The sequence below is a fragment of the Phoca vitulina genome, unplaced genomic scaffold (genome assembly GCF_004348235.1).
Source record: "Phoca vitulina isolate PV1807 unplaced genomic scaffold, GSC_HSeal_1.0 scaffold19, whole genome shotgun sequence".
Lineage (NCBI taxonomy): Eukaryota > Metazoa > Chordata > Mammalia > Carnivora > Phocidae > Phoca > Phoca vitulina.
The window spans coordinates 14,611,398-14,623,903 of record NW_022589722.1 but is presented as its reverse complement, the minus strand read 5'-3'; the positions used below and the strand labels follow the sequence as shown (position 1 = coordinate 14,623,903).

General features: G+C 38.5%; 1 protein-coding gene across 3 annotated transcripts in view; it reads right to left on the bottom strand.

Moving 5' to 3' along the window:
* The window catches only part of ANO4 (anoctamin 4), a 350,573-nt gene that overhangs the window by 140,424 nt on the left and 197,643 nt on the right, over positions 1-12,506 (bottom strand). For all 3 annotated transcript variants that reach the window (XM_032416461.1, XM_032416459.1, XM_032416460.1), the window contains 2 exons: positions 9,843-9,943; positions 6,357-6,401 (listed from right to left, as the gene is read on the bottom strand). In XM_032416461.1, the coding sequence (XP_032272352.1) occupies positions 6,357-6,401; positions 9,843-9,943 (146 nt within the window). The remainder of the gene's footprint in view (positions 1-6,356; positions 6,402-9,842; positions 9,944-12,506) is intronic.

Genomic DNA, 12,506 nt, shown 5'->3' with positions numbered 1-12,506 from the left:
AAAGGAGCTCTGGGTGTTATATGCAACTGATGAATCACTAAATTCTACCTCTGAATCTAATAATATACTGTATGTTAATTAAATTGATTTTAAATAGAAAAATAAAAGGAGAGAATTTTCTCTAGCTAGAGATAGCAAAGATAAGGCAGAGGGGGGTGGCAGAGAGATTCAAAGTGTGAGAAGGACTCAACTGGCCATTGCTGGCTTTGAAGATGAAGAGGGCCAGCAGCCAGGGAGTGCAGGCAGCCTCTAGAAGCTGAGAATGACTTTTGTCTAAGAACCCTACAGAAATTGCACAGAACTGAATTGTGCCAGCAACCTGAACAAGCCTGAAGATTATTCTCCCTCACGGCCTCAAGAAGAGCCTAGGCCAACCAACACCTCGACGTTAGCCTTGAGAGACCCTGAGCAGAGAAATCAGTTAAGTCTCCTCCCCTGGACTACTGACCTGCAGAATTGTAAAATAATAAATCTGTGCTGTTTTATGCAGCTAAGTTTGCAAGAATCTGTTACAACAGCAATAGGAAATTAATAGACCTCTGAAAACAGTCTTGATCTGATCTTCCCCTTGAGACCTGGCCCTGGCTGTTCAGGCTCCCAATGTTGAGGTTAACACTCCACATGCTACTCTACCTGCCAATCCGGTGGCTCTGGGAACAAGGATCTGTTTCTCTGTGGCTGGATGCCACTCTTCAACAAACACTCCCGTCCCAAACTTGCTACTTAGGCATCACTGAGGATCCTCTTCCACAGTGCAAGTAAAAACACAGTGCAAAAGCCACCAGGCTGGAAAGCACGAGACCCAAGCTGAGTTTCTGATTCTGCTGTTTTTTAGATACTACATGTTGCTTGTGATGTGGGCAATAGTATCTTGGCTATATTCTAAACAAACTTGAATTAATAAAGAGCTTTCTTTTTCACAGTATAATAGATAACCTTTCATACAGAATGATGGACTCTGAAGTTGAAGTAGGTTCACAACTTGTACATCTCTCTAGGGATGAGTGCCATACTGGGCAAGTGACTAAACCTCATTGAGTGAATGCACCTGTTTCATGAGTCAGTGGTGAGGACTACACAAGATAACAAATATCAGGTGTTTGCTCAATGCCTTATATGTACAAAATGCTCAGTTCAGTGGTGGTATCTAGGATGAAGAAGATGATGAGGATGATAAACTCTTATGTAGAGTTATCAATGGGAATTTAAGAGCTAAGATTCTCACTTGTATATTGAGGTCTGTGCTCCCATCTTCATCTAATAAACTTCCCTAAAGAGGTAATCCTGAAATTCTCTTAGATATGTGAGTTGAGGAACCGACTAACTAGAAAGTATCCAATTTGTCTCGTATGCATAGGAGTTGGGCTTACTTAATAAAGTCTTCACTGACTGGGAAAAGCAAAGAGAAAATGTTGGCTTAATGATTTAGTATTGATTTTGGTTGGACACATTATCATTTTGTTCCATTTCTGCCATTTATTGAGCAAAAGCCCTCTTATAGACTACATAGGCAAATCAATAAAGAGACAATGGATCAATCATCCACTTGGGCATTTCTGGCCTTAACTTGTCAAGCTAATATCTGGACTAAAATGTGGGTATTTTTATAGAAAGTTGTTATTACAGTAAGTTCAGTGTCGTGTTCCCCCCGCCCCGCCAAGCTCTAGCTCATGGCAGATCATGTCATGAGTGACTGGAAAGAGCTGCCAGCACAGGACAGGTGAATGGGCACATACTGCAAGCTGTGTCTTGGAAATGTGCTTTGGGAAGGTTCTGCTTGAACCTCTTTGATCCTTGGTTCCCTTGGCTGCAAAGGGGAGACTATACTATCCACCTCAGTGGGTAGTGATAATTAAAGTGGTGATAACTAAAGAAAAGGCCACATACCAAAGGACTTCACTCCCCACATGCTAAGCCATCAGTAGGCCTTTATAAAGTACCTACTGTGTGCAGAGCCCCAACCTGGATGCTGTGGGTATACCCTGAAGAAGACCAAGGCTTTTCTCTTGAGCCACTAACAACCCAGGAGGGAGTATGTACTAATGACAACTTAATTAGGCTAAATGAAATGAAATAGGCTACTTCAGAGACACCTGGTTTTCCCCAGACCAGACTATTATAATAATAGCATCACATTTCAAACAGATTACATTTTTAGGGATGATATACCTAGAGGGAACCTACAGATAAACTTTCCTCTCTTTTTTTTTTTCTTTTTTTAAATGGAGGCACCACACAGAGCCCTACATTGCAATAAATGAAGCCCTCCTGGACTGATAACAGTTAGACAGCAGGAGCCTTGGATTTCTTTTTCCTCTTCTGAGAGCCAAGTCTCCTATATTTATAGCCCTCTCCTTGGATAGGAGTTCGGATTCTTTTAGGTCACAAGGCTACTAACTGGGGCACAACCTAAATATCTCATAGAAGAGTCCAAAGGCTCTGGAACATTTACATGTATTAATTTTTTAAAACTAGGATGGAAAATACAAGTCATTTTGTCATTTGCCTGTATATTCAACTGATAAGATTGCAACTGCACTGAATGTATAATGTAGCAGGGGCAGCAGACATTCTGCCAAATGACTGCAAAGGATAACATTAGGCAGGTATGCATGGGGGAGTGGATGGAAAAGGAATGAGTAGTAATGAGACTTTAGCTACAAGCCACTGACCATAATCAAATTTGTTCCTTTGTAATCACATCTTCTACAGACTATATTTGCAGTATTTGGCAAAGGCAAAAAAAAAAAAAAAAGGCAGAAGACAGATGATAAATTCCCTCTCTTTATTGGATAGGCAATTTATAAGGACTATAAGTCTGCCCAAAGAGTCAAAGCAGCATTTATTAGACCAAGTACATGATGAAAATAGCATTTACTCGAAGAATATAAGTCTAAACTACATGAGTGTGTTTTATGCGAGTAGGGTGATTTTCAAAAATAAAGATATTTGTGAAAAGATGCTTTATCTCTCTGCCTGCTCAGAAACATCATAAAATCATTTCCCTTGGCATTAAAGGAGATAAGGTTGTTTCAGGGATGCTTTTGCAAAGTAATGAAATTATCATTTATGTGGATGAAACTAAAAGCTAAATTAAATATCCATATTTAGTATGATATGAGAATTTTAGAATACTAAGTCAATGTTTTATTATTGGTGTACAACCAGGATAGCCAGATGTAGATGTGCCCTTCAATATGGCATATCAGAGCTGGCTACAAAGAGATACTCTCCATTGTGTAAATCTGTTCTGAGGTGAAACAAGAGTTAAAATAGTTACCAAAATTTCTGACAAACTGCACTTTAAAAATGACACCAGACATTGGGCTTCACTAAGGTACACCACTACAGTGATGTGGTAAGCAGTGTAGCTTGTCTTAGAAGGCATTCTGAATCAATGTGTCACACTATGACAATTAATTAGGATTTCTTTTCCCTTCACTTTGAGTCTTCCAGTTATATATAAATGAGTCTTCCAGTTATATCCTTTTATAGTTACGATTTATGCACTTGAAGTAACACTAACTTTTTCAGGCCAAAGTTTACTGTTCAGTAAGTTGTTCTTTCAGTTCAAGAAACAAGGATTTCCCAAACTTTTACTCACTTAAAACCTCTCTGCTGCACACATGGAGAATATGTGATTGGTCACTTGTCACAGTCTCCTCTCCTCTGCTTCCTTCCTCTTGGCTCCTGTTCTTAAGCCTGTCCCCTCTCTATTTTCCTCTATCTCAAAATTTATCAAGGTAGTAGTGAACTCTCACTGCCTCTGATTCATCAGGGCCTTCTATTCTCCACCAGCTGTAATTTGGGTCTATTACCCTCCTCTCCATGGCTGTCATTCTCAAAATGTAGTCCCAGATCAGCCACATTAGCATCACTTAGGATCTCGAGAGAGGTGCAAATTATTGTGCCTCACCTCAGAAACTCCAGGGGTGGGCTGGATAATCTGAGTACTAAAAAATCCTGAAGGTAATCCTGAGGTCCACTCAACTTTGAGAACCACCGCTCATGGAGACTGCTATCATGGCAGTTTTCACTAACTTCTAAATATTAAAAATTGATTCTCATCTCTCAGCCTCCATCAGAAGCTGAAGAACACCCATTCTTATGGGAACTCTTTCCTGGTCCCTTTGACACTGTCCTCCCTTAGGTTGCCTCCTTAAATTATTCTTTTTCATCTTCCTTCCATCTCTTCCTGCCTCCTTAACAAGATTTTCCAAGGAATTGCCATTGGCTCTCTTTTTGCACTTTACATCCTTCCCTGGGGAACTCCATCCACTCCTCTGGCTCAAGTCATGACTTCTATACTTCTGACTCCAAATTGGATTCTCTAGTCTTACTTCCAGTTTCAATTGCTTTGCCTTCATTTCCAGAGGCCTTCAGGACACCTATGTGTCAAAGACCTACTTGTGAGTTATAATACAGAATTATTAAAACAAAAATCATCATCTTTCTCACCATACCTGTACCTCTTCTGAATTTTCATTCTCCTTTCACCTTCCACATTTTCCCAATCCCTTAGATATAGAAACCTTTCTCTCCCCCATCTCTCAATTTCCAAATATTTGCTAAGTCCTTTTGCCTATAGTTTCATAATCTTTCTCATACACTTTGCCTTTTTGCTCTGTAGATTATTTTTCATCTATCCAGAGAGAACTACAATCTGAACGTTCTTTGGAGTAAAAGCTGAAGAGACAGAGAGATTATGGCTTATTTTAAGGAAGAATTTCCTAAAAGTCAGGTGCCCAGAGTTGTGTTCTGAAATTCCCTGTCTCCACAGATGTTCAAACATGGGATGGTTGACCATTTAGCAGAGGTTCAGGTATCTGTTGAATGGCTGGACTTGATGACATCTGATGTCCAACCCAACCCTGAGATTTATGGTTCCTTTTACCACCATTTTCTTTTAAGTCCTCATTGCTCACCCCTCCCCCATAGTGAGGGCAAATGTTTCAGTTCCAAGTCTGTGTCTGACACTTTAGGCACCCCTGGTTTTTCTATGCTTTTCTATGTGACCTCCTTTTTCCTCACTCAAATCTTCTCACATGTGGAGATTCATTTGCCCATTCACCCCACCTACTATGTGCTAGGTGCTGGAAATATAGAATTGGAAAAGCCATCCTTGTCTTCACATACCATCCAGGTGGAGAGATGGACATCTACATCATAGATTAGAGCACAGGTCCAGCAATCTTGTGTTTTAATAAGCCCTCCAGGTTATTCTGATGCTGGTTAAAGTTTGAAAACTGCTGAGGACTACTGATATAGGCTAATATGTTACCTCAGAGTTTTATAGAAGGTCATCATATGACAAGGGACTAATCTAAATCATGGTGAATCCAAATGTCATGGCTGTTGTCTAAGCAAAGAAGAACTGCTAGTAAGGATATTGTGCAGGGAAATTTTAGAAAACACATCTTAGTTTCTTTGGATGTCAATTCTTGTATCATACTTTATTGAGGGTACATGTATTTGAGTAAATCCACTAGAATTTGTCAATTACTCTTACACTTATCATTCTGCATAGCACATAAACAGAGTAAACTTGAATCTTAATTCTCACAGAACTGAACAATAGGATTTTCAGAGAAATGTAATGGTCTCCAAATTTAACCATCAGCTCAACTCAGGGTAAATGATCACATAAGACCAATTAAAATTTTAAAATTAAATTTCCAGTGATCACAACAGAATTGAATTAAAGGACATCACTGATGCTTCCCCCTTTCTCCCTGGCTTCTCAAAAATCGAGAAACAAACTTTAGAAGGATACATAGTACATTAAAGGCAATCTTTAGCCAGCAGAATTTTGGGTGGGTGGGGGAGGTTTAAAAAAAAAAAAAAAGGTAGGAAGGGCTTCTGGTAAGGTAATACATCTGCATATTTTATTAACAAAATGTTACTAATATAGGAGGGCCCCACCCATTGGGGGCTAGACAGCTATCAGCTTTTTGAGATGTTGTCTGTCTGCACTTCAAGATTTCAAGTTACTTATATGGTGGAGGGTGGGATTTGTGTGGAAAAAATAACATTCAGACCAAAGATGTGCTGAACAGCTGGGTTTTTTGGTAATTTATCTAATAGAATGGGCTAAAAACAAAAAACAGCCCCAACACACGTGCAGATAAATTCTGTCCTTCTGAGTGTGGAGAAATCACAAGGAAGGTTCTTAGAGAAACATTTCCATCTTTGCTTTTTTCTTTTCAGGCTAACCTGAAATAGCTATTTTTGGATTGTGCATGGCAGCCAGTTTTGCCACGGGACAAAGGCCCATCCTCCCCAGCTTGTATTCCTTGTCACTGTTGGAACAAACAGGCCAGCATATCAAACACATCATGACAGAGCATGCTACTAACCTGCTCATGAACTTGTACCGGCGGGGCAGGTAATAGATTTTTCTCCTGGAAGAACAGCAAAAATGAAGCCAGTCGAGAAGAAAACCCATCGTCAGTTACAGTTTGAACTAGCAAGGAAGGAAAGGAGATTGAAGATAGAAGCCTGTAAGAGGTGAAGAAGAAAAAACTAAAAAGAGATTAACAGTGAGAAATGTAGTGGGAACATAGGGCATGCATTTTTGAGTAATGAAATCTTATGAAATACTTTCCACGGGTATTTCTTCCTCTCATTATCGTCATTTTTTATGGTTGCTCCTCACTTACACAGCCTGTGCAATGATTTGGAGCAACTGGTATTCGTATGAATTTAGCCGAGGTCAGCTTTTCTTCAAGGAATGAAGACATGGACAGCCACCCTCCTGGCTACATGCACAATTTAATGGGCATACTATTATATTAACTAATATTTACACAGCGCTTTAGTTTACAGGACACTTCTCTCATTTGACATAGGCAGGGTAATATAAAAATATGTATTTTACAACCAGTATGGGAAGAATACTGATCAGCATCAACATCCTGCTGCAAATAACCACACTGGGGCATACTTCCTAACCACTGGCCCTGATTACAAGTGAATTAAAGAGGTAAAACAAGGAATCTTGGAAAAAATTTTTTTAAAAGTGAGACTTGTTAAGAATGTGTTGTACTTTTGTACATTTGCATTTTTTAAAGCATTACAGATTAAAATGTAGGGTGTAATTTGAATGGAGAGCATATGGATTAGATGCTTTATAAAAATGCAATCAGCCTTTCTATAGTTTGGGCTTCCACCAATGGAGTAGTAATGAAACTACTGTGGTTTATATGTATTCTGAACTGTTACTGAGCTCTCTCACTTAGAGAAAATGGGAAGACTATATACAAGTTGCTTTGCATATCTGTGAAAACTTAAAAATATATTCATGTTTTTAATAGGTAAAACTAAGAATAAGAAGAAGAATAAGAAGCAGTGGTTGCTAGGGGTTTGTGCTAGGGTGGGCAGCACAAGGGTTGGACAGATGGAGTAAAGAGGATTTTTAGGGCAGTGAAACTACTCTGTGTGACACCATAATGGTGGATACATGACATTATGGATTTTTCAAGACCCACAGAACTATACAACCCAAAGAGTGAACCCTAAAGTAAACTATGGACTTTAGATAATAGTAATAAATATATCAATATTGGTCCATTAATTTTAACAAATATACCACATTAATGCAACCAGTTAACAATAAGGAAACTGTGAATGGGATGGGAGGGGATATATGGGAACACTGTACTATCAACTCAAATTTCTGTAAACCTAAAAATGCCCTAAAATTAGTCTATTAATTAAAAAAGAGTCCATGTCCATGGACATATAGGTATTTAAGAAGCAAATTTTATTTACAAATTCCCATAAGAAAATTATTCTTCAACTTTGTTTCAAACATAGTAGGAATAAAAATCCAAGGAGAATAAACTTGGGATTCAAACATGTACTCTACAGAAAAAAATAAATACACATAACATTCTTTAAGGCATTCCCTGTAGCCAAACTGATGTTTGTACATTTTGTGGAAGTGATATGGCAGGAAAATTCCTCCTTTGGAAATACTTAGATCTTCTTAGGCTAGAGTTATTTATCTGAAACACTGGATAAAATAATAGCACATATTTTAAATGCATCAGGCTGTAGTTAGTGAAGCTATGCTTAGGTAAAATCATGTCAATATTAATGAGGCCAATTAGTGTCCACACATTAACAGTCTTTTCTCCTAAAACTGTCCTGCAGGAACACCTACATTTAAAAAGAAGACTATTACATATAATAGTCTATTCATAGTTAGTATGGTTACCATTTATTCCCTGGATCACATTCTCTTAATGTGGCATAAGGAAAGTATTAATGTTGCTTGGAGGCAGCGCTTTTCTGCTACATAATGAGCATGCAGAAGTGCTGGCTATGATACAGTCAGGCCCTTCATATATGAAGTGCTTCCAGGCACTAGGAACTTGCTATACATTAACACTGCTCAAGTTTGTACAATTTGCTTGGGTTCTTTGCTTGAGAAATGTGTTCAGGTGTGAAGTTTTGTGAGACTGCTGGGGACGGATAATGTATCAATTTCACTAAGTTTTACTATCTCACTTTTATCAGAACATAGACTTTTGATCGTTGGCTATAAGATGCTGGTCTGATATATGACTCTAGCTAAGCATAGATTTCTTTTCCTTTTGGTCTTGATGTGTGATATAGTATTAATCCATATTGGACAGTTATAGCATTGATAAATAACTGGCTTTAATTATAATTGCAGTATAACAAGTTTCAATGGAAACTAAATTGATAAATGACTCAGTGATTTTATATAATATTTTTTAATCCTTGGGTTCTCAGATTTCCTTTGTCACATTTTAAATATACAAATAAATCAAAAGTTTAGGACTATGTTTATCTCAATTCCTTTGAGAATTTTGCCTTGAGGTAAACAGATGCTAGAAATCCCAACCTCTATTTTGACTTGGTATTAGAACATAAAGGCCAATAAACAAAGAAAATAAGATGCACCAGGGAGATACATTACAGACCTCTGAATGGAAACTGCTCTTCTCTAAATGTGTCCCTAGCGCCTCTCCGTCTCTATAATTTTCCACAGCTCATTAAGAGGTATATTTTAGAATTGGCACAAGTTTGCCTGGTTTCTGTCATCTGACTTGGTCTTATTGGCAAATTGTGAATCAAGAGTATTTAATTCTTTAGCCCCTTTAGAACTGTCCTTGGTACTAAATCCCTCCATCTCCTTTAGAAGATTCCATTATTTACTTCCCACATATCTTGGCATTTATAATTTCAAGTTTAATACTTTATTTTATTTCCATCTAACAAATACAGATCACTTTTCTTTAATATGTATGGAAAATATGAATATTCACTATGAAATGAAGGTAAATTAATCCTTTAAATAACTAAGCAATCCTCATATTTTCTAATTACCCTTGGAAAAAATATCTATGCTTGTTTTTGCACAGTATTTATGACTTGACTTTTTTAAAATTTAAAAACAGTTTATTTAAAAAATAGATCATATTTTTATGAAATTTTTTGAACTTGCTTTACTGGAAGCAGATTTGAATGTCAGGAAGGATCTGCACCACTGATGCCTGGGGTCTGGCCATTCAAAGCAGCAACACACAGGACTTCTGAAAATGGCATTTTAGAAATGAAAATGCTACTTGGAAAATGCTTCTTTCTCATAGGCACTTGACAAATCTACCTGCTAAGGACTGAATTAGCCAGAAATTTTCACAAAAAGCCATGAAGTCATTAGAAATCACAAAGACTTATGCATTTCCTAAACATTTTAAAGGATCTTCTCTAATAGTGTTCCAGTCTGCATTTCAGTTTTATTTGTTTCAAGAGAGGAGCACATTGGTTTACAGGGAAGCAGCAAGGAGTAGGGAAAATATATTTACACCTACCTGAAAGGCATTCTTACATTCATTTGTTCTGCATATCTTCCAAGCACTTCCCATGGGGCATGCAACTTCACAAAGATAATGTCACTATTTATTAGAGAGGACTGAAACAGAAAAAAGAAACTAAATTGAAAAGTATATCCAAGTCTCCTATGGTTTAAATTGAATTGGAACTTAGAACACATGAATCTATATGGAGTTTAAGATTTAGGGCATTCTTCCCCAAAGAATTGGGTCCTTATGTGTGCATCCATTCATCCAAAAAATATACCACTGTGTGTCAGGCACTGGAGACCCAGCTGTGAACAAAAGAGATATGAATGGCATTTACATTCTGCAAACATACAAAAAAAAAAAAAGAAATAGGCAAAAACAAGTTTAAAAGAAAAGAATAAATTCAGATGGTGATGAAAGTTCTGAAGATAATGAAGTTAATGGGAGAAGTTATAGGGAGGAGGGCACACACTACTTTGGGCAAGGGGTGCAGAAAAGGCCCCTCTGCAGAAGGGACATACAAATTTGAGACACAAAGGAGCCAGGGCTGGGTAAGAGCATGGGATGTGTGTTCTAGGTGCAAAGGCCCTAAGCTGGGAAATTGCTTGGTATGTCTGATGTTCCGGGGGCAGTAAGGAGAGCAGAGTGGCTGGAGTGTATTTATCATGAAAATTAGCATAAGAAGAGGCTCAAAAGATGAGAGGAGCCAGCCTGTGTAGTGCTTTACCAGCCCCAACAGGACAACTGGACTTTATTTTAGGAACACTGGAAAGTCATATTGATTTAGGTTTTCAAAGATCACTGTGGTTGCTGCACGGAGAAAAATTATAAGGGAGAAAAAATTTTGCTGCAGCAAAAGCAGAGAGAAGAAGAGATGCTCTCCATCAACCAGGCAAAAGCAAAAATTGGTGGTGGTGGAGATGGGGGGACTTGGTGATGTGAGCCTTGCATCTGGGTCAATGTCAGGGAAGGCTTTTTCAAAGGACTATGTTCTTTGGCCCAAAACTTTTGCCTCCTCTTGGGATTTTTATCAACACAGCACATAGACAGGGAAGTAAAGCAAGACTTTATATTTTATTTTTTAAGAGATTTTATTTATTTATTTATTTGAGAAAGAGCAAGCAGAGACAGCCCAAGCTGGGGGAGGGGCAAAGGGAGAAGGAGAAGCAGACTCCCCGCTGAGCAGGGAGCCCGATGCGGGACTCGATCCCAGATCCCAGGACCTGGAGATCATGACCTGAGCCAAAGGCAGACACTTAACTGACTGAGCCACCCAGCACCCAGGACTTTACATTTTAATAACCACCCAACAAGTTTTGTCCTATGTCTCTGGCCAAAGGGACAACTCCAATTAGATTTTCTTTGGAAGTCATTTCCCAGGGGGAGGGCTGGGTTGTGGAAGGAGGTAGAAGAAAAATGAGAAAATAGTGAGCCAAACCGGCTTAAACCAGCAAAGTGGTCTATTATTTATCCATATCTTTTTCACACAGGCTCATTCTGGACTGCATGCCATTTAAATTTTTATAGTATAAGAATGTCAACAGATGTGTTAGGCTTTTGTGCCTAACCTCTCCTTGTAACAGTATTTATAAACAATCCAATACTTTTACACAGCTGACAAATATGGAAGCTCAAATTTATGGGGTAAATCTGCACTACGGGGAATTGTTTTTAAATTGCAGATGATGTGCAATTGCAATTCATTGCTCATATTTTCATTCAGAGTCTTCTTGCTGGGCTTATAAATATTTTACTTAATTTATAAGAATTCTTCAAGCTATTATGAAAATCAAATTGGTATCAACTACAAAGTTCCCAGGGACTCTGACAGTGCTGAATTTCCCAAGAGGAGGAGGTCCTGGGCCCAAATTCACAATGGTGGAGGGCACCCTTTGATACTGGTCTGAAAAACCAAACATTCTGGCAATTCAGGACGAAATGAGGTTTTATATTCTAGCTTGGGACAAGCAGATCTCTGACTGTAAGCCCCCTAAAAACAAGGAAAGTTTCTGTTATTCACGTTTAAATCCTCTGGGCCTAGCACAATGCCTGGTCCAGAAGGAGGACACAACCAATACTTATCTAATTCAGAATATGGTTAGTGAAATGTGAACAGTTAGTCCTGGCCCAGACGAAAGCTGTTTGTCCTGTGAAGCAAGAAGTACCTGCAGATGAAGTGACTCTTGAAGCCAGCATAGCTGATAACTGCAAATGAGGTGCCCACCCAGGGAACAGACAGGTCAGTACACACTGAAGATGTGATGGACCAGTGCTGGATCTCTTTGCACGAATTGGTTTTCTATTTAGTAACCTATTATATCCAATTCTCTCTATACTGGGTACTTAGAGCTATGTAGCCAGGGCGAGTGTGAATGAGCTCACAAGTGGCAGTGTCCATACAGAACACGGAGAAACTGCACACACCCACAAAAATCTCCATCCTGTCCCATTCATGTCTGCAGATGTAGATCTGAGATGTCTCAGCTTATCAGTTGAGCATTTTTGTACATTGGAAAAGACTGCCATTTATTTTCCAATATATAGTACAGTTTTCCAAATTATAAAACAGAAGAAAGACTATTTTCTAAAAAATAATGGATCTTATTGTTTATATTAAAGATATACTTCAGAGTCTGGGAAGGTTTTCTGGCTTTCCCACCTGGAAATGTTAAT